The 18,150-nt window shown below is 44.6% G+C and overlaps 1 protein-coding gene across 1 annotated transcript in view; it reads left to right on the forward strand.

Annotated features, from left to right (window-relative positions):
• The window catches only part of LOC135375381 (papilin-like), a 59,362-nt gene that overhangs the window by 15,902 nt on the left and 25,310 nt on the right, over nucleotides 1-18,150 (forward strand). Inside the window, exons 7-13 of the mRNA XM_064608097.1 lie at nucleotides 1,507-1,683; nucleotides 3,493-3,555; nucleotides 4,062-4,259; nucleotides 4,980-5,039; nucleotides 5,547-5,717; nucleotides 8,270-8,329; nucleotides 8,844-9,014. Of these exons, the coding sequence (XP_064464167.1) occupies nucleotides 1,507-1,683; nucleotides 3,493-3,555; nucleotides 4,062-4,259; nucleotides 4,980-5,039; nucleotides 5,547-5,717; nucleotides 8,270-8,329; nucleotides 8,844-9,014 (900 nt within the window). The remainder of the gene's footprint in view (nucleotides 1-1,506; nucleotides 1,684-3,492; nucleotides 3,556-4,061; nucleotides 4,260-4,979; nucleotides 5,040-5,546; nucleotides 5,718-8,269; nucleotides 8,330-8,843; nucleotides 9,015-18,150) is intronic.

The raw sequence follows: 18,150 nt of genomic DNA on the forward strand, positions 1-18,150 counted from the left end.
CAACGTCACGACTATCGCAGAGGGGCATCACGCGTCTTGGGCCGACTTCACAGGAAATTGTGCCGACATTTGTCTTAAAGTGTTTCAAGAAAGCCCAGGGGGAAAACACCCATACAGCACAGCCAGCGCGAAGCCGGTTCACCTTCCCAGCCTCCAAGTGGGGATCACCTTTGTTATCGCCCGTGACACCAACCAGTCGCGGGCAAGGGAGATATGTCCCTGAACAGATTTCAAAAACCGGGCATAGATATTTTGCAATAATAGCACAACACGTCATGAGAAATATATCTTATCGACATTCGGAATCTCTCATAGATATTCGAATCTCGGTATTCTCGACGTAAGGAATAATTCGGTGCTTTTTGTCTCTGGCAAATGCGGATAAGTATAGCTCGTACATTGTAAGTGAAAGCACATACCAAATAAATTAATATCAGCGTAGCGTAGAATTTAGCGTTTCGGACTGGACAATCGTCAACCTTCTCCACAGGTTGGATCAACTCTAGCTAATCGGTACGACGGATACACTGTAGATTTCGTGGACCTAGTTGTCAAACTGAATTGGTATTTTCCACGCTTGCAGATTCATGAATGAAAAGTCTGAGTCAACTCTGAGAAAAATCCGACAAAATCTGAGTGAAAAGAACCGTTTCACCAGTTTCGTATGGTGCTGCTGGTGCTACCTTGGCCACCTCACCAGTACCTTTTCAACACTAAAAAGTCGGTTGTCAAGTTCCGCGAGGGCGTTCTTCAGTGTTCGCCGACTAGAGTCAAAGAGCGGCCGGTGACCAACACGTGCTCCGTGTTCTCCACAGTTCCGCAACTTGAACAGTTCGGCGATCCAACGACACCTATCTTCGTATAGTTTCGTATCAAGTCCGACTGATAGCAGAAATGTAATAGAGCTCTGAAATGTATTTTGATTTGCAATCGAAAGAACAGGCTCAATTGAAACCCTGCTTCTTTCATTTGGTTTACTTCATGTGCATTGTGGTAGAGCGAAACGTAAAGCCAGTCGGCAGCTTCACAGAGTCTGAAGCCGCCCCAGTTCCAAGTTTGCAAATATTAATTCAAAATTATAGAGAATTGGCTCAGTCAAAAAATTACCCGTTATAATTTTTCTTAGTTTCTATTAATTTCAATACAATTCAATTTGTCATGTACATAATGGGCGAACAAAACTTAAGCTTACCCACTGGCAACCTGCCAAGCGTTCCGTGGTAAAGTTTTTGGATTTTGAAATATTCGTTTGATGATCACACAGAGTCATAGTTACACAGACATCATTTTTTAGGTGCGCCTTATTTCGGTGAGGTCGAGCTAAAATGGGGGTCCTTGAACACTGTTTTCATTACAGAAAGTGTTACGATACAGTACAAAGGGTCTTTGTCAGATTTTATTTGTTGGTTTAATGAATTAATGAAACGCTAAGCGACCTCTATCAGTGATTGTCGAATCTGCGCAGTGTGTGTGCCGCCCAATCATGATACATTTTCCTCCACACAGGCAGCAGCAGGATTGTGATCTGCCATCTGAAACCTGACAGAGGACCGTGCCCCGGGTACCTCCCGAGATTTTACTACGATCCCGCCTCGAAAAGCTGCAAGCAATTCAATTATGGTGGTTGCCAAGGAAACGCCAACAACTTTGAGTCGACTGATGAGTGTATGAAGGCTTGTGCGGGTAAGTCGACCCGACGGGTGTTCCTCTTTAAACATCGGCTGCCGTACATTCCGCCGGTGCAGTTGTACTAGGACCCAGCATATCCCCCATAGAGCTCATAGTTTTAAACAATTCACACAACACTCAAAACAATACCCAAATGCCAACACAAATGAAATATCACTCTAGCGAGGTTCAATACCAACTAAAACTGGGAAACCTGCAAGGCTGCGCCTGCCCTTAAAACTGGTGGCCCTAAATGTCCTCCGAATTACATATTCATATCCCTGCTATTTACCAGCGGTAAGAGTCTGAAACACTACATAATCAATCAAGTAATCACTTATTCTCGAACACGGCTTCTTTTGGCACGTCCAACACGGTATTTTCAATCCATTTGCCTCTTACTTTTCCTCCTCGCTTTTTCACGAGCCACATTTTTATATCTCTGTAACTTGCCTTGTGAAAACTCAACCTTTCCGGGTTTGAGTCATGTTTTTGTCCTGTCCCTCTGTTTTTTTTTCCTCAGGCTTTTCGCATTGCTTTGTCCACCACCTGCACTGCATCTATGTCATACCCTGAGTGAGACACAGATTTCGTCGAGGTCTTTCAATCGTACCGCGATTTGCTGAAACATAGTTCATACAGTCCAAGGAGTTCACTGATTCGAGGTTTTACAGAGGTTAGGTACAGGTTACCTCGTTGTTAAGCGCCAAAAGTCGACGCTATCTTCCAGGATTTCAAAAAAGGCATTTCACAGGGTATTTTACCCCATACCGTTGAGGAAACTAGACGTCATAACACAACACGATGTTCTGATTAGAGTCAGTAAATAGAGTACAGAGTATCGTATTACTTTTCCATACCGGAGCCGCCGTCCAGTGTTCGCCATTGGGCCGATTGTGTCAGGTGGTTTCCCTTCCAAGAAATCGTCGTCCATGTTGAGTCCCCTCCATCCAAAAACCGGTTTCCTGGGTTACGAGCTGGATCGACTGAGCGTTGTTCTCCACCGGTGAAGGGGGAGATTGGCGTCCCATTGCTAGGCGACGCAGACGCGCCGGACTCAAGATGGCGGGCTCGCTCGCCGGCGTGGCTACTCAGTGTCACTACTCTACTCCCTATTTAGTGATTCTAGTTCTGATTAGATGGCTCTCGTTCTACCTTCAGAATACACCTCCTCCGAGGTTGCGGAGTTACCACTCTAGGGTTGGAATGATTCCGGAATCATTCCAGATTTATCACAGCCCAGAATGGAATTGGAATGGAATGGCGGAAACTGTCCTACGAATGGAATGGGAATGAAATTAGGCATTTTTCGCGGACGGAATGGAATTCGAATTGAACGTTCTGGTTGCCACACGGTCAAGGGCGAAATAATCTTGTCTTTGTGCTTTTTTCGTGGTGGGTAATGTCAGTCATCTCTAGCACTGCTGGGCTAGCCAGTACGGTTTCTTTTGTTGGTGGAATTAAAGGAATGGAATGGGGTTGCAAAGCCATTCCAAGAGTGGGAACTGACCATACCTTTGCATTCCAAGGAATGGAATTGGTGACCGCATTCCGCAACCCTGGTTTCTATCATCTCGGGTGTTCTCCGTGGCATCCGTTTTGGGACCGATTCCTTGTCTATTCCACATACATGACATCGCAAACATTGTGTCTGTACCGAAATAGGTTATACACAGATGATAGCGTTCTTTTGAATGCTGTTTAAAATTCCGACGATCCTGAAGATTTACGTTTTCGGATGACAGTGAGCCGTTGGCAATGCCTTTTCCATATTGCTTTTCGGGACGAATCGTGCTTAATGCAGTTAAACTACTTTTTATGCAGAAGTCTCAAGAATCCCCGTGAACGAATGGTCTGCTCGTAGCCTCATGTCGGAGTCTGAATCGGGTAAGAGTTTCTGCGAAACAGCCAGCACTATATTATTCCTATCTCAGCATTGCGTGTTTATTCGTACGTCGACTTTCTTGATCAGAAATATTGCTCCCCTAACCGATGAACAGAGTGTGTGGTGAGCGGACAATGTCTATAACTTCAGAGGATGATATTCTGGAATCGACGTGCGGAATCTTGCGGAGTGCGTTTGCGGAGTAATTAATAACTGATAAATCTGTACGAATAAATATATAGGAGACCTATATATTCACCCTTGTTCTACTACTGCTATTCTTCTACTACTATATTGGCACTGTTTTCTGATACTCGGCAGGTTTCATGCCGAGGGGGTCGACTAACATCCTTGTCATAACGTCAAGGTTAATATACCGGTGAAAATAAGGTATCAGTGCCAACATCTGAATATTTCTTTCTTTTTTTGTCGCTCTCAAGCGTGGAGAAGTATGGTTCTTATATCGTAACTGCGCGTACATACTACAAATTAAATTTTATTCTTTGAGCATGTGTGTTATCTCTATTTACAGCGGAGAAACCCGCTATCTGCAACCTGCCGGTAGACAAGGGACCTTGTTTGGCCTTCGTTCCAAGTTACTATTTCGACACTGCGGAAGGTATCTGCAAAGAATTTATTTACGGTGGATGCAGAGGAAACGACAACAACTTCCACACAATTGAGCAGTGCAACCAAACCTGCGGCGGTGAGTTTGGATCAACTATATTTCACTTGTCGTAATATCTATAGACCAGCAACGCCGGTAGTAGTAAATAGTCATTCAGTCACCGGCGTTGTCAGCACTATTTCTTCTACTTTGTTTTGGCGATGATACGTATCTCTTTTCGGCAAATATCTTATTTGACTAATTCTAACGACTAATAGCTTAACCTGGAGCCCTATTCTCGTCAAAGTAATCGACCTCGATTACTTTGTGTCTTTGCCTGTCATTGATTGGTCTTTACGTGAAGAAGGAGTGGCCACTAAGGTCTAACGACCAATGATATGCGAGACACAGAGTAATCGAGCTCGATTACTTTGACGAGAATAGGACCCCAGTACGAACTAATACCTCGACTTCATAAGTTCTGATACCCTGTGTATTCGCTATTTCAAAACGGTGAATATATACAGAATGTCCTCCACGGCTATGGGTCTTTTGTACCTCAGCCATGCAACTCTGCACATCTGTTTCTTTTTTCACGATGCATAGATAGTGAGGTCGTGTTTTTTTTTTGTCCTCTCATATAATCCCCAGTTTTGAAGCAAGTTCCTTATCTTCTGAACTCTTTTTAATGATGTTTAAAATTTCGATGATCCTGGAGGATCACCGTGTTCTGACAATCAGCAGCTGCCAATGCCTTTTCGTTGTTCCTTTCCGTGACGAATCATGCTTAATGCAATTGAACAACTTTTTATCCACCAGTCTCAAGAACCCCATCCGAAGAATGGTCTCCTCGCAGTCTTACGTTGGAGTCTGATTCGGGTAAGAGTTTCTCCGAAACAGCCAACTCGGTATTATTACCGATCTCAACATAGCATGTTTATTCGTATACGTCCACTCGGTTAATCGGAAATATTGATCCGAAATTACGCGTTGAACTGCAATCGTGAACAACATGTGTGATGAGAGGAGGATATCTACAGCTGCGTGATTGATATTCTGGAACCGGCTTGTAGAATTTTGCGGAGTACGTTTACGGAGTAATTAATAACGGCTGGTATTGAAACAAATTCCTCCTTACTATTAAATATACTGTGGTTGTTGATTCCTAATACTGGGCAGCTTTCATGCAGTATAAGGCCGACCAATATTTGTGTCATAAGGTTAACGTAAGGTTAAAATAAAGTGTTTGTGCCAACATCTCGATATGCGGAACACCGATACTCTACGAATACTCTCTATCAAAAGTGCACTATATTGTAACTGCGAGTACATACCAAAAATGTAATGGTATTCTTTGAGCGCGTTTCTTATCTCTATTTACAATAGAGAAGCCCTTTATCTGCAACCTGCCGAAAGCCACAGGACGTTGCTTGGCCTACATCCCAAGGTACTATTTCGACTCCGCGGAAGGAATCTGCAAACAATTTATTTACGGTGGTTGCGAAGGAAACGAAAACAACTTTGAGACAATTGAGCAGTGCAAGCAAACCTGCAGCGGTGAGTTTGAATCAGCTATATTCCATTTGTCGTCACACATCGTTGCTAGTTGTAACTAGTAATTCCTTCACCGGCGTTGTCAGCACTCTTCCCTGGTGATGTTACAAATGTCTTTCCGGAAACTATTTCATTTTACAAAATCTATCGACTAACTCCTTAATTTATACTATCTAATACCTCGACTAATTCTTCGTAAGGTATGACCTTCGTTGTCGCTGCGCCAAAATAATCCCAATAATCAATCATTCAATCTTCGTAAGTTCTAATACCTTTAGTATTCACTATTTCACGACGGTCAATATGGAATGTCCTCCACAGTTATGGGTTCTTTGCACATCAAAAATGCCTCTTTATCTCAAATATAAAGAGTTTAACGAAAGTTTTACCTACATTATTAAAAACAGTTACTTAAAAGTACTTCAGTTGGACCTCTTTTTCAACGACGCATAGACAGTGAGGTCACTTTTTTTTTCCTCTCATACAATCCCCAATTTTGAATGTTATGTATCGAATTTATGAACGGTAGACTAATGGCGAATTCGGGCTGTCATTTCATGGCAACACGACCTAGCACTAGGAAATTGTTAGGTCGGCGCCCCCGCGTGAGTCACGTGACCGTTCCCACAGGAACCTGAGTCTCAGGAATCTGGCCGTTTTAGAAGCATGGAATCACGCTAGGGGCATCGCGGTCGCTCCTCTTCCGGTTCCGTCGTCTGCTAAGCCACGTCCACTTCGTCGTGCGTGCGGGCCAATGAGGGCCATCGTCACCCTCGCGATGTGAAAGTGAACACACCGCATGTAGTTGGGATATCCGCTGCCCGGTCTCTTCGATGCCGGGCCAGAGCGCGCTAGCTGGCCAATTCGTAGCACTCGTAAGGCGCCACGCGAACATGCGAGATTTGGCAAAACTGGCGACAACAGGCGGGATCTGGCAAAAATAGTTGCCACGAAATGACCGCTCGAATTGCAGAGAAATCATCTACGGAGGCTGTCATGGAAATTAAAACAACTTTGAGACGTTCGAGATCTGCAACCTTATTCACTAGTAAGAAATGGTTTAGTTCAATCACGATGGATTAATCCCCATACTTAGATAAAGCCACGATCCTTCGATACTACGAGTATATAGACGACCTGAGCCCGTGACGTAATTGATTACGTAGCGCCGCCGCGCAAAGCATGTTGGTGGGCACTATCAGCTTTATCAGCCTATCAACCGACGCGTTTTTGCCGCTTGTTGTCCACCACCCCAATATATAACCTCGAACCTGCCTTCTCATGCCGTCACATGTTTGTAAACACAAGGTCGTCTATTGAAGGGACGTGATAAAGCCTCGTCTCCATTATTAGGCAACAAGAAATTCCATTCTTTGTTCCGTTAGTCTTCCTGCTTCGCCTATATTGAGTGTCCTTTTCGTTCTTCTAAGGTCGTGGAGGTCTCTTTCAAGTGGGACTCCGCAACAAAATCTTCACAAAGGTTGTGGCATATCCCTAAACTTTGGGACGTCATGAACATGGGTACGATATATCTCGTTCCGAAACTGCGCAGATTTTATTCCAACGAATTTATTACGAAGGGAGCTCTTCGCCACTGTGAACCTAGATGGCACTGAAACCAAAACAGTGCTGACATCATCCGGCAAGGGAGAATGCAGGCTTCGTAGCAGACGGAAATGCTGGGTGACGTCACGGTGTCCTCCTCCGGGAGAACCGCCATAGTATGGGCCTGTTGCACTAAAGCATCGTCTGGCGACCGCAGCGCCAACTGTCCTCCTCTGGTGTAGAGCGCCCTTACTAGTGGGTCGTGTCCCGTATGTGTTCTGCCTTACCGCCGTACGGGGAACGTCATCTCTTTTGTGGAAATCTCTGCGCCACGATTTCTCAGAGCCGCAGTGTAGGTGATAGATGCCCATGTACGGAAAAACATCCGGAGGCACTTCAGAATACGGTTCGGAGTGCCCTCATACGTCGTGAAAGAGGCCCATGGGGTCTGTTTTCTGCTCTTCGCATTTCGGTTTAGGTCTGTTTCGGTTTCGCCAGACCTTCCAGTCGTAGCGCGTTTTGTTGAAACATCGGTCGAAACAATTCATATATTTGCTGAAATATTAAGCGCGAACCACACTCGTCGTCTTATTTCTTAATTTTCTTCTTATTACTTCCTATTTATTTCCTTCTTTAATTAATATCTTTTCTTTTTATTTATTTATTATTATTTCTTATTTCTGGAATAGCAAGCCGACGTCCCGTTTGGCTGACCTTTCCCCGTTTTTTTTTTCCTTTTCGTCTAATAAATATATCCCCCCACCCCCGGTCATCCCATGTGTCTACTTGTTGTGACCGCTTCTTTGTCTGATGTATGAGATCGCAAACGTTGTGTCTGTGCCGTATATGTTATACGCATATGATAGCGTTCTTTTTAATTAAGTTTAAAATTCTGATTATCTCGTAGGATCACCGTGTTCTGATGACAATCAGCCGCTGCCTATGCCTTTTCCATGTTCCTTTTCGTGACAAATCATGCTTAATGCAGTTGAACACCTTTTACCCAACAGTCTCAAGGACTCCATCAGAAGAATGGTCTCCTCGCAGTCTTACGTTGGAGTCTGATTCGGGTAAGAGTTGCTCCGAAACAGACAACTCTATATTATTACCTATCTCAACATAGCATGTTTATTCGTATACGTCGACTCGGTTAATCGGAAATATTGATCCGAAATTACGCGTTGAACTGCAATCGTGAACAACATGTGTGATGAGCGGAAGATATCTACAACTGCGTGAGTGATATTCTGGAACTGACGTGTGGAGTTTTGCGGAGTACGTTTACGGAGTAATTAATAACGGCTGGTATTGAAACAAATTCCTCCTTACTATTAAATATACTGTGGTTGTTGATTCCTAATACTGGGCAGCTTTCATGCAGTATAAGGCCGACCAATATTTGTGTCATATGGTTAACATAAGGTTAAAATAAAGTATTTGTGCCAACATCTCGATATGCGGAACACCGATACTCTCTACGAATACTCTCTATCAAAAGTGCACTATATTGTAACTGGGAGTACATACCAAAAATGTAATGGTATTCTTTGAGCACGTGTCTTATCTCTCTTATCTCTACAACAGAGAAGCACCCTACCTGCAACGTGCCGAAAGACAAAGGACCTTGCAAGGGCTACTTCCCAAGGTACTATTTCGACTCCGCGGAAGGGATCTGCAAACAATTTATTTACGGTGGTTGCCAAGGAAACGAAAACAACTTCGAGACAATTGAGCAGTGCAAACAAACCTGCAGGGGTGAGTTGCAATCAGCTATATTCCATTTGTCGTCACACCTAGATCAGCATCGTTGCTAGTAGTAACTAGCAATTCCTTCACCGGTGTTGTCAGCACTGATTCCTCTACTTTCTTTTGGTGATGTTACAAATGTCTTTTCGAAAACTATTTCCTTTTACGAAATCTAACGACTAACACCCTAATTAATACTATCAAATACCTCGACTAATCCTTCGTAAGTTCTAATACCTTTAGTATTCACAACGGTCAATATATGGAATGTCCTCCACAGTTATGGGTTCTTTGTACATCAAAAATGCCTCTTTACCTAAATTATAGTGTTAAACGAAAGTTTTACCTAAATTATTAAAAATTGTTACTTAAAAGTACTTCAGTTACACCTCTTTTTCAACGATGCACAGACAGTGAGGTCGCGTTTTTTTTTTGTTTTTGTTTTTTTGTCCTCTCATATAATCCCTAGTTTTGAAAGACGTACCTTATGTTATGTATCGAATTTATGAACGGTAGACTAATGGCGAATTCGGGCTGTCATTTCATGGCAACACGACCTAGCACTAGGAAATCGCTAGGTCGGCACCTCCGCTGAGTCACGTGACCGTTGCCACACGAACATGAGTGTCAGGAATCTAGCCATTTTAGAAGCATGGAATCACACTAGGGTCGTTGCGGTCGCTCGTCTTCCGGTTCCGTCGTCTCCTAACCCACGTCAACTTGGACGTGCGTGCGAGCCAATGAGGGCCCTCGTCACCCTCGCGATGCGAAAGTGGAGATACCGGATGTAGTTGGGAAATCCGCTGCCCGGTCTCTTCGATGCCGGGCCAGAGCGCGCTAGCTGGCAAATTCCTGGCACTCGTATGTTGCCACGAAATGAGCACTCGAATTGCAGATATTCATCTACGGAGGCTGTCGTGGAAATCAAAACATCTTTGAGACCTTCGAGATCTGCAACAACCTTTGCTCTAGTAAGGAATGGTTTAGTTCAATCACTATCGATTAATCCCCAGTCCTAGATAAAGCCACGATCCTTCGATACTACGAATATAGACGACCTGAGCCCCTGACGTCATTGATTACGTAGCCCCTCCGCGCAAAGCATGTTGGGTTGGTGGGCGCTATCAGGTTTATCAGCCTATTAACCGACGCGTTTTTCCCGCTTGTTGTCCACCACCCCAATATATAACCTCGAACCTGCCTTCTCATGCCGTCACATGTTTGTAAACACAAGGTCGTCTATTGAAGGGACGTGATAAAGCCTCGTCTCCATTATTAGGCAACAAGAAATTCCATTCTTTGTTCCGTTGGTCTTCCTGCGGCGCCTATATTGAGTGTCGTTTTCGTTCTTCTAAGGTCGTGGAGGTCCCTTTCTAGTGGGACTCCGCAACGAAATCTCCACAAAGGTTGTGGCATATCCCTAAACTTTGGGACGTCATGAACATGGGTACGAAATATCTCGTTCCGAAACTGCGTTGATTTTATTCCAACGAATTTATTACGGAGCGAGCGCTTCGCCACTGTGAACCGGGATGGCACTGAAAGCAAAACAGTGCTGACATCATCCGGCAAGGGAGAATGCAGGCTTCGTAGCAGACGGAGATGCTGGGTGACGTCACGGTGTCCTCCTCCGGGGGAACCGCCATAGTATGGGCCTGTTGCACTAAAGCATCGTCTGACGACCGCAGCGCCATCTGTCCTCCTCTTGTGTAGAGCGCCCCTACTAGTCGGTGGTGTCCGGTATGTTCCCTGCCTTACTGTCGTACCGGGAACGTCATCTCTCTTGTGGAAATCCTTGCGGCGCGATTTTTCAGAGCCGCAGTGTAGGTGATAGATGCCCATTTACGGAAAAACCTCCGGAGGCGCATCAGAATACGGTTTTGAGTACCCCCAAAACGTCGTGCAAGAGGCCCATAGGGCTCTTTTTTCTACTCCTCGCGTTTCGGTTTCGCCGAGGCCTTCCAGTTTCTCTCTCTCTTTCTCTTAGCAGCCAGACGACGAACGAACAGGTTAAAAAAATTGTCAGCCAGTTAAGAGCAAACTCAAAATAGCTGCTACAGATTACCTTACACCTTTATCTGACTTCCGCACCAGGAAAGAGCACAATTTACAATTCAGACATTTTTTTGCCACGTAACGACTGTTACGAATTTAGTTATTTCCCGTTGATCGAATGGAATCGCTTGTCCGCAGATGCTGTCAATGCTAAAAATGTCGAATGCTTTGTTAAACTGGGGGACGGGTCGTGACATCAATGCGTTAGTCATTGTCTTCGTTTGTTTGAGTACACACCTATACTGTAGCCCTCTCCTGCCTTGGCCCCTAACAGGGGGCTGGCAGTATGTCGAATAAATAAACAAACACCCCCGAACATCCCCGTTCCCGCTCGACTCGCTCTGCAGGTCGTAACGAGGAGGAGGAGGAGGATGATTGTGATGTCATCGTGGTTACTAGAGAGAGACGACACTTCTCCAAACAAGGAAACCAGTTAGCGGGCTTCCCCGCAATGACGTCAAAGCGACCGTGGCGGGTAGTTGCGGGTATTGCCACCGTTGCGCGCGTTCGCGATTTTCAAAATCGAATTACGCGATATGCGTGCATCTGTCGAGTGAATCATTTCGCATGGAACGTTTTAGCAGTTTTCTGTCCTCTTAAGCGCCAAAAGTCGACGTTATCTTCGAGGATTTCAGAAGGGCGTTTGATAGGTTACGTCACCCGATACGGTTGAGGAAACTACCCAAGCAGCACAATATACTGAAAGTCGAGTGCAATAGGGGTGGACGGTATGTGTCTTATCAATGTTCTTTAGTTTCACTGGTCTGTTCAAGGACTTCCACCTACCCGACCACCCCTGTTGCACTCGACTTTCAGTACATTTTGCTGCTTGGGTAGACGATGTAACACAACAGGATATTCTGATGAGATGTCTTCTCATTCTACCTTGAGAACAGATTGCGATGTGTACACCTCCTCCAAGGCATCTGTTATCTCAGGTGTCTCCTTGTTGTGACCGAGTTTCTGTCTCAACTCTTTTCAATGATGTTTAAGATTTCGATGATCCTGGAGGATCACCGTGTTCAGGCAATCAGTAGCTGCCAATACCTTTTCCATGTTCCTTTTCGTGACGAATCGTGCTTAATGCAGTTGAACAACTTTTTACCCACCAGTCTCAAGAACTCCATCGGAAGAATGGTCTCCTCGCAGTCTTACGTTGGAGTCTGATTCGGGTAAGAGTTTCTCCGAAACAGACAACTGTGTATTATTACCTATCTCAACATAGCCTGTTTATTGGTAAACGTCGACTCGATTAATCGGAAATATTGAACCGAAATTACGCGTTGAACTGCAATAGTGAACAGCATGTGTGATGAGCGGAGGATATCTACAGCTGCGTGATTGATATTCTGGAACCGGCTTGTGGAATTTTGCGGAGTACGTTTACGGAGTAATTAATAACGGCTGGTATTGAAACAAATTCCTCCTTACTATTAAATATACTGTGGTTGGTGATTCCTAATACTGGGCAGCTTTCATGCAGTATAAGGCCGACCAATGTTTGTGCCATAAGGTTAACATCAGGTTAAAATAGAGTATTTGTGCCAACCTCTCGATATACGGAACGCCGATACTCTCTACGAATACTCTCTATTAAAAGTGCACTATATTGTAACTGCGAGTACATACAAAACCTATAATGGTATTCTTTGAGCACGTGTCTTATCTCTCTTATCTGTACAACAGAGAAGCCCTCTATCTGCAACCTGCCGAAAGAAGAAGGACCTTGCAAGGGCTACTTCCCAAGGTACTATTTCGACTCCGCGGAAGGAATCTGCAAACAGTTTGTTTACGGTGGTTGCCAAGGAAACGAAAACAACTTCGTGACATTTGAGCAGTGCAACCAAACCTGCAGCGGTGAGTTTGAATCAGCTATGTTCCATTTGTAATCACACCTAGATCAGCATCGTTGCTAGTAGTAACTAGTACTTCCTTCACCGGCGTTGTCAGCACTGTTTCCTCTACTTTCTTTTGGTGATGTTACAAATGTCTTTTCGGAAACTATTTCATTTTACGAAATCTAACGACTAACTCCTTAATTAATACTATCGAATACCTCGACTAATTCTTCGTAAGGTATGACCTTCGTTGTCGCTGCGCCAAAAAAATCCCAATAATCAATCAATCAATCTTCGTAAGTTCTAACACCTTTAGTATTCACTATTTCACGACGGTCAATATGGAATGTACTCCACAGTTATGGGTTCTTTGTACCTTTACCTCAATTATAAAGAGTTGAACGAAAGTTTTACCTGGGTTATTAAAAATAGTTACTTCAAAGTACTTGAGTTGCACCTCTTTTTCAACGATGCATAGACAGCGAGGTCTTTTTTTTTTTCTTTGTCCTCATATAATCCCCAGTTTTGAAACAAGTTCCTTATGTTATGTATAGAATTTATGAATGGTAGACTAATGGCGAATATGGGCTGCCATTTCATGGCAACACGCCCTAGCACTAGGAAATTGCTAGGTCGGCGCCCCCGCTGAGTCACGTGACCGTTGCCACAAGAACATGAGTGTCGGGAATCTAGCCATTTTAGAAGCGTGGAATCACGCTAGGGGCATCGCTGTCGCTCGTCTTCCGGTTCCGTCGTCTGCTAACCCACGTGAACTTGGACGTGCCTGCGGGCCAATGAGGACCCTCGCCACCCTCGCGATGCGAAAGTGGAGACACCGGATGTAGTTGGGAAATCTGCTGCCCGGTCTCTTCGAGGCCGGGCCAGAGCGCGCAAGCTGGCAAATTCCTGGCAATCGCAATGCTCCGACGCGAACATGCGAGATTTGGCAAACCTGGTAACAACAGGCGGGACCTGGCAAAAATAGTTGCCACGAAATGACCGTTCGAATCGCGGAGAATTCATTTACGGAGGCTGTCATGGAAGTCAAAACAACTTTGAGACGTTACATATCTGCAACGACCTTTGCACTAATAAGAAATGGTTTAGTTCAATCACTATGGATTAATCCCCATGCCTAGATAAAGCCATCGTCCTACGGTACCACCAGTATAGACGACTTGAGCCCGTGACGTCACTGATTACGTGGCGCCGCCGCGCAAAGCATGTTGGTGGGCACTATCAGCTTTATCAGCCTATCAACCGACGCGTTTTTCCCGCTTCTTGTCCACCACTCCAAAATATAACCTCGAACCTGTCTTCTCATGCCGTCACATGTTTGTAAACACAAGGTCGTCTATTGAAGGGACGTGATAAAGTCTCGTCTCTATTATTAGGCAATAAGAAATCCTATCCTTGGTTCCGTTCGTCTTCGTGCGGCGCCTATATTGAGTGTCCTTTTCGTTCTTCTAACGTCGTTGAGATCTCTTTTAAATGGGACTCCTCAACAAAATCTCCACAAAGGTTGTGGCATATCCCTAAATTTTGGGATGTCATGAACATGTGTACGAAATATGTCGTTCCGAAACTGCGCAGATTTTATTCCAACGAATTTATTACGGAGCGAGCGCTTCGCCACTGTGAACCGGGATGGCACTGAAAGCAAAACAGTGCTGACATCATCCGGGAAGGGAGAATGCAGGCTTCGTAGCAGACGGAGATGCTGGGTGACGTCACGGTGTCCTCCTCCGGGGGAACCGCCATAGTATGGGCCTGTTGCATTAAAGCATCGTCTGACGACCGCAGCGCCATCTGTCCTCCTCTTGTGTCGAGCGCCCCTACTACTCGGTGGTGTCCGGTATGTTGCCTGCCTTACTGTCGTACCGGGAACGTCATCTCTCTTGTGGAAATCCTTGCGGCACGATTTTTCAGAGCCGCAGGGTAGGTGATAGATGCCTATGTACGGGAAAACCTCCAGAGCCGCTTCAGAATACGGCTCGGAGTGTCCCCAAACGTCGTCAAAGAGAGCCATGGGGCTCTGTTTCCTGCTCTTCGAGTTTTTGTTTCGCCGAGACCTTCCAGTCGTAGCGCGTTTTGTTGAAACATCGGTCGAAACAATTCCTATAATTGCTGAAATATTAAGCGCAAACCATACACTCTCGATCTCTCGATCAGGTGGACTCGCGCCACCTCTCTCTCAAAACTACTTACTCCCTGGTCAGATCCAGCCCAACAACACTGTGTCCTCAAAGCTCTTTTAACCTACTTGGACACCATATGACTTCAGCCCTTTTTGTGAAGAGGCTCATTATTTCATTCCCCTCATCCCCACCAGCAATAAGGTAGAGTATCCCCTCCCTCCCGGTGATGGAACTCCCATTCATCATCTCTCCATAAAGTTGTTTTTGTTGTTGTTGTTAAAGGAGCACAGAAAGCCACCCAAAAGAATTTCTGTTTCTGGCAAATAACCAACGAACGTAACTTGGCGTGACAACTAACACACACAAAAAAATCCTCTGTACGCAGTATTTTTCTTGGAATAAAACACCCCCGAACGTCGACGCGCGCGTTCCCGCTCTACTCGCTCTGCAGGCCGAGACGTGGAGGATGAGGAGGAGAAGAAGGAGGAGGAGGATTGTGATATCATCGTGGTTACAAAAGAGACAGCGCCAGGGAAGGGTAATGGTAATGGAAACAGAAACGGTATATTACCGAAATTGGAGACGGTAACGATAACGGAAACGCGTACCACTGTCCTGCATTACCGGAAACAGAAACGGGAACGAAAATTATCGTCCGGTATTGAATTCGGGTAATGGCTATTACTGTTGTGTCATGACATTTCAGTGACTTTTCATGTTACTTTTTTTTATTTTTATAACTTTGTTCCCTGTAATGCTCTAAATATTACACGACAGCACGGAAACAAAGTGCTATATTGGATATCGAGGGCGCACCACTCGCTTACCTACTCGTGACATTACCTACCTACGTGACATCAAGAAATGAGACTTACACAACATAGACTCAACGCACTCTACTCCACCATACCACGACGATGAGAGCGTATGATTTTTATCTCTTTTTTTTTTTTGCTTTCTTAATTTCACCGTGGCTATGGCAGTATTGTTTGCTACTGAGAACGTCCGCCTATGAATGCAACATTGGAGGGAGGTTACGCCAATCTTGGGTTGCTCAACTCAGAATTACTGAAGACATCCCAGGAGAAAAATGTTTGTAATCCAAAGTGGTTTATGAGAGGATTTCCACTGGAAATCACTCTGAACCACTTTGTACGTAAGCGGTTTCAAGTGGAAATCCTTTCATCAACCATTTGGGATTGCAGACGTTTTTCACCTGGGATGTTCATCTTGCAAAATGTGCCCATCCCAACGGATTAAAATTACTTGTCTAGTGTGTACGCGTAGCACCGAAGCAGCACTTGGGCAAAACAGGGTGCTGACAGAGCCGGACGGGCTGTCCTCCTGCAGCTCTGTAACACCCGTTCCATTACCAGAGACGGTAACGGAAACGAAATTAAAAGCTGGTATGAGAAAGGGATAACGGAAACGAAAATGCAGCAGTAACGAAAATGGAAACGGTAACAAAAATATGTCCGTTATCCCTCCCCAGACAGCGCTGCAATCGGGGCTGGAGCTTTTCCTATTTACTTTTTTTTTTTTTTTTTTCTACTCCCACTTCTCTCTCTGTAGCAGACGACACATCTCCAAACAAAGAAACCAGTTAGCGGGCTGACCCGCAATGAGGTCAAAGCGACCCTGGCGGGTAGTTGCGGACATTGCCACGGTTGCGCGCGTTCGCGATTTTTAAAATCGAATTCCGCGATGTGTGCATCTGTCGCGTGAATCATTTCGCATGGAGCGTTTTAGCAGTTTTCTATCCTCTTTAAGCGCCAAAAATCGACGTTATCTTCGAGGATTTCAAAACGGCGTTTGATAGGTTACGTCACCCGATACTGTTTAGGAAACTAAACGACATAACACAACAGGATATTCTGGTGAGATGACTTCTCATTCTACCTTCAGAACAGACTGCAATATGTACACCTCCTCCAAGGCGTCTGTCATCTCATGTGTCTACTTGTTGTGACCGATTCTTTGTCTGAAGTACATGTATGAGATCGCAAACGTTGTGTCTGTGCCGTATATGTTATACGCATATGATAGCGTTCTTTTTAATTAGGTTTAAAATTCTGATGATCCCGAAGGATCACCGTGTTCTAATGACAATCAACCGCTGCCGATGCCTTTTCTAGTTTCTTTTTCGTGACGAATCATGCTTAATGCAGTTCAACAACTTTTTACCCACCAGTCTCAAGAACTCCATCAGAAGAATGGTCTCCTCGCAGTCTTACGTTCGAGTCTGATTCGGGTAAGAGTTTCTCCGAAACAGACAACTGTGTATTATTTCCTATCTCAACATAGCCTGTTTATTGGTAAAGGTCGACTCGTTGTACTGCAAGCGTGAACAACACGTGTGATGAGCGGAAGATATCTACAACTGCGTCATTGATATTCTGGAACTGACGTGTGGAAATTGGCGGAGTACGTTTACGGAGTAATTAATAACGGCTGGTATTGAAACAAATTCCTCCTTACTATTAAATATACTGTGGTTGTTGATTCCTAATACTGGGCAGGTTTCATGCAGTATAAGGCCGACCAATATTTGTGCCATAAGGTTAACATCAGGTTAAAATAAAGTATTTGTGCCAACATCCCGATATGCGGAACACCGATACTCTCTACGAATACTCTCTATCAAAAGTGCACTATATTGTATCAGCGAGTACGTACGAAATGTTTAATGTTATTCTTTGAGCACGTGTCTTATCTCTCTTATCTCTACAACAGAGAACATCTCTATCTGCTACATGCCGAAAGAAGAAGGACCTTGCAACGGCTACTTCCCAAGGTACTATTTCGACTCCGCGGAAGGAATCTGCAAACAATTTGTTTACGGTGGTTGCCAAGCAAACGAAAACAACTTCGTGACATTTGAGCAGTGCAACCAAACCTGCAGCGGTGAGTTTGAATCAGCTATGTTCCATTTGTAATCACACCTAGATCAGCATCGTTGCTAGTAGTAACTAGTAATTTCTTCACCGGCGTTGTCAGCACTCTTTCCTGGTGATGTTACAAATGTCTTTCCGGAAACTATTTCATTTTACGAAATCTAACGACTAACTCCTTAATTAATGCTATCTTGTACCTCGAGTAATACCTCCGTTGTCG

Source organism: Ornithodoros turicata, unplaced genomic scaffold (genome assembly GCF_037126465.1).
Source record: "Ornithodoros turicata isolate Travis unplaced genomic scaffold, ASM3712646v1 ctg00000858.1, whole genome shotgun sequence".
NCBI classification, from domain to species: domain Eukaryota; kingdom Metazoa; phylum Arthropoda; class Arachnida; order Ixodida; family Argasidae; genus Ornithodoros; species Ornithodoros turicata.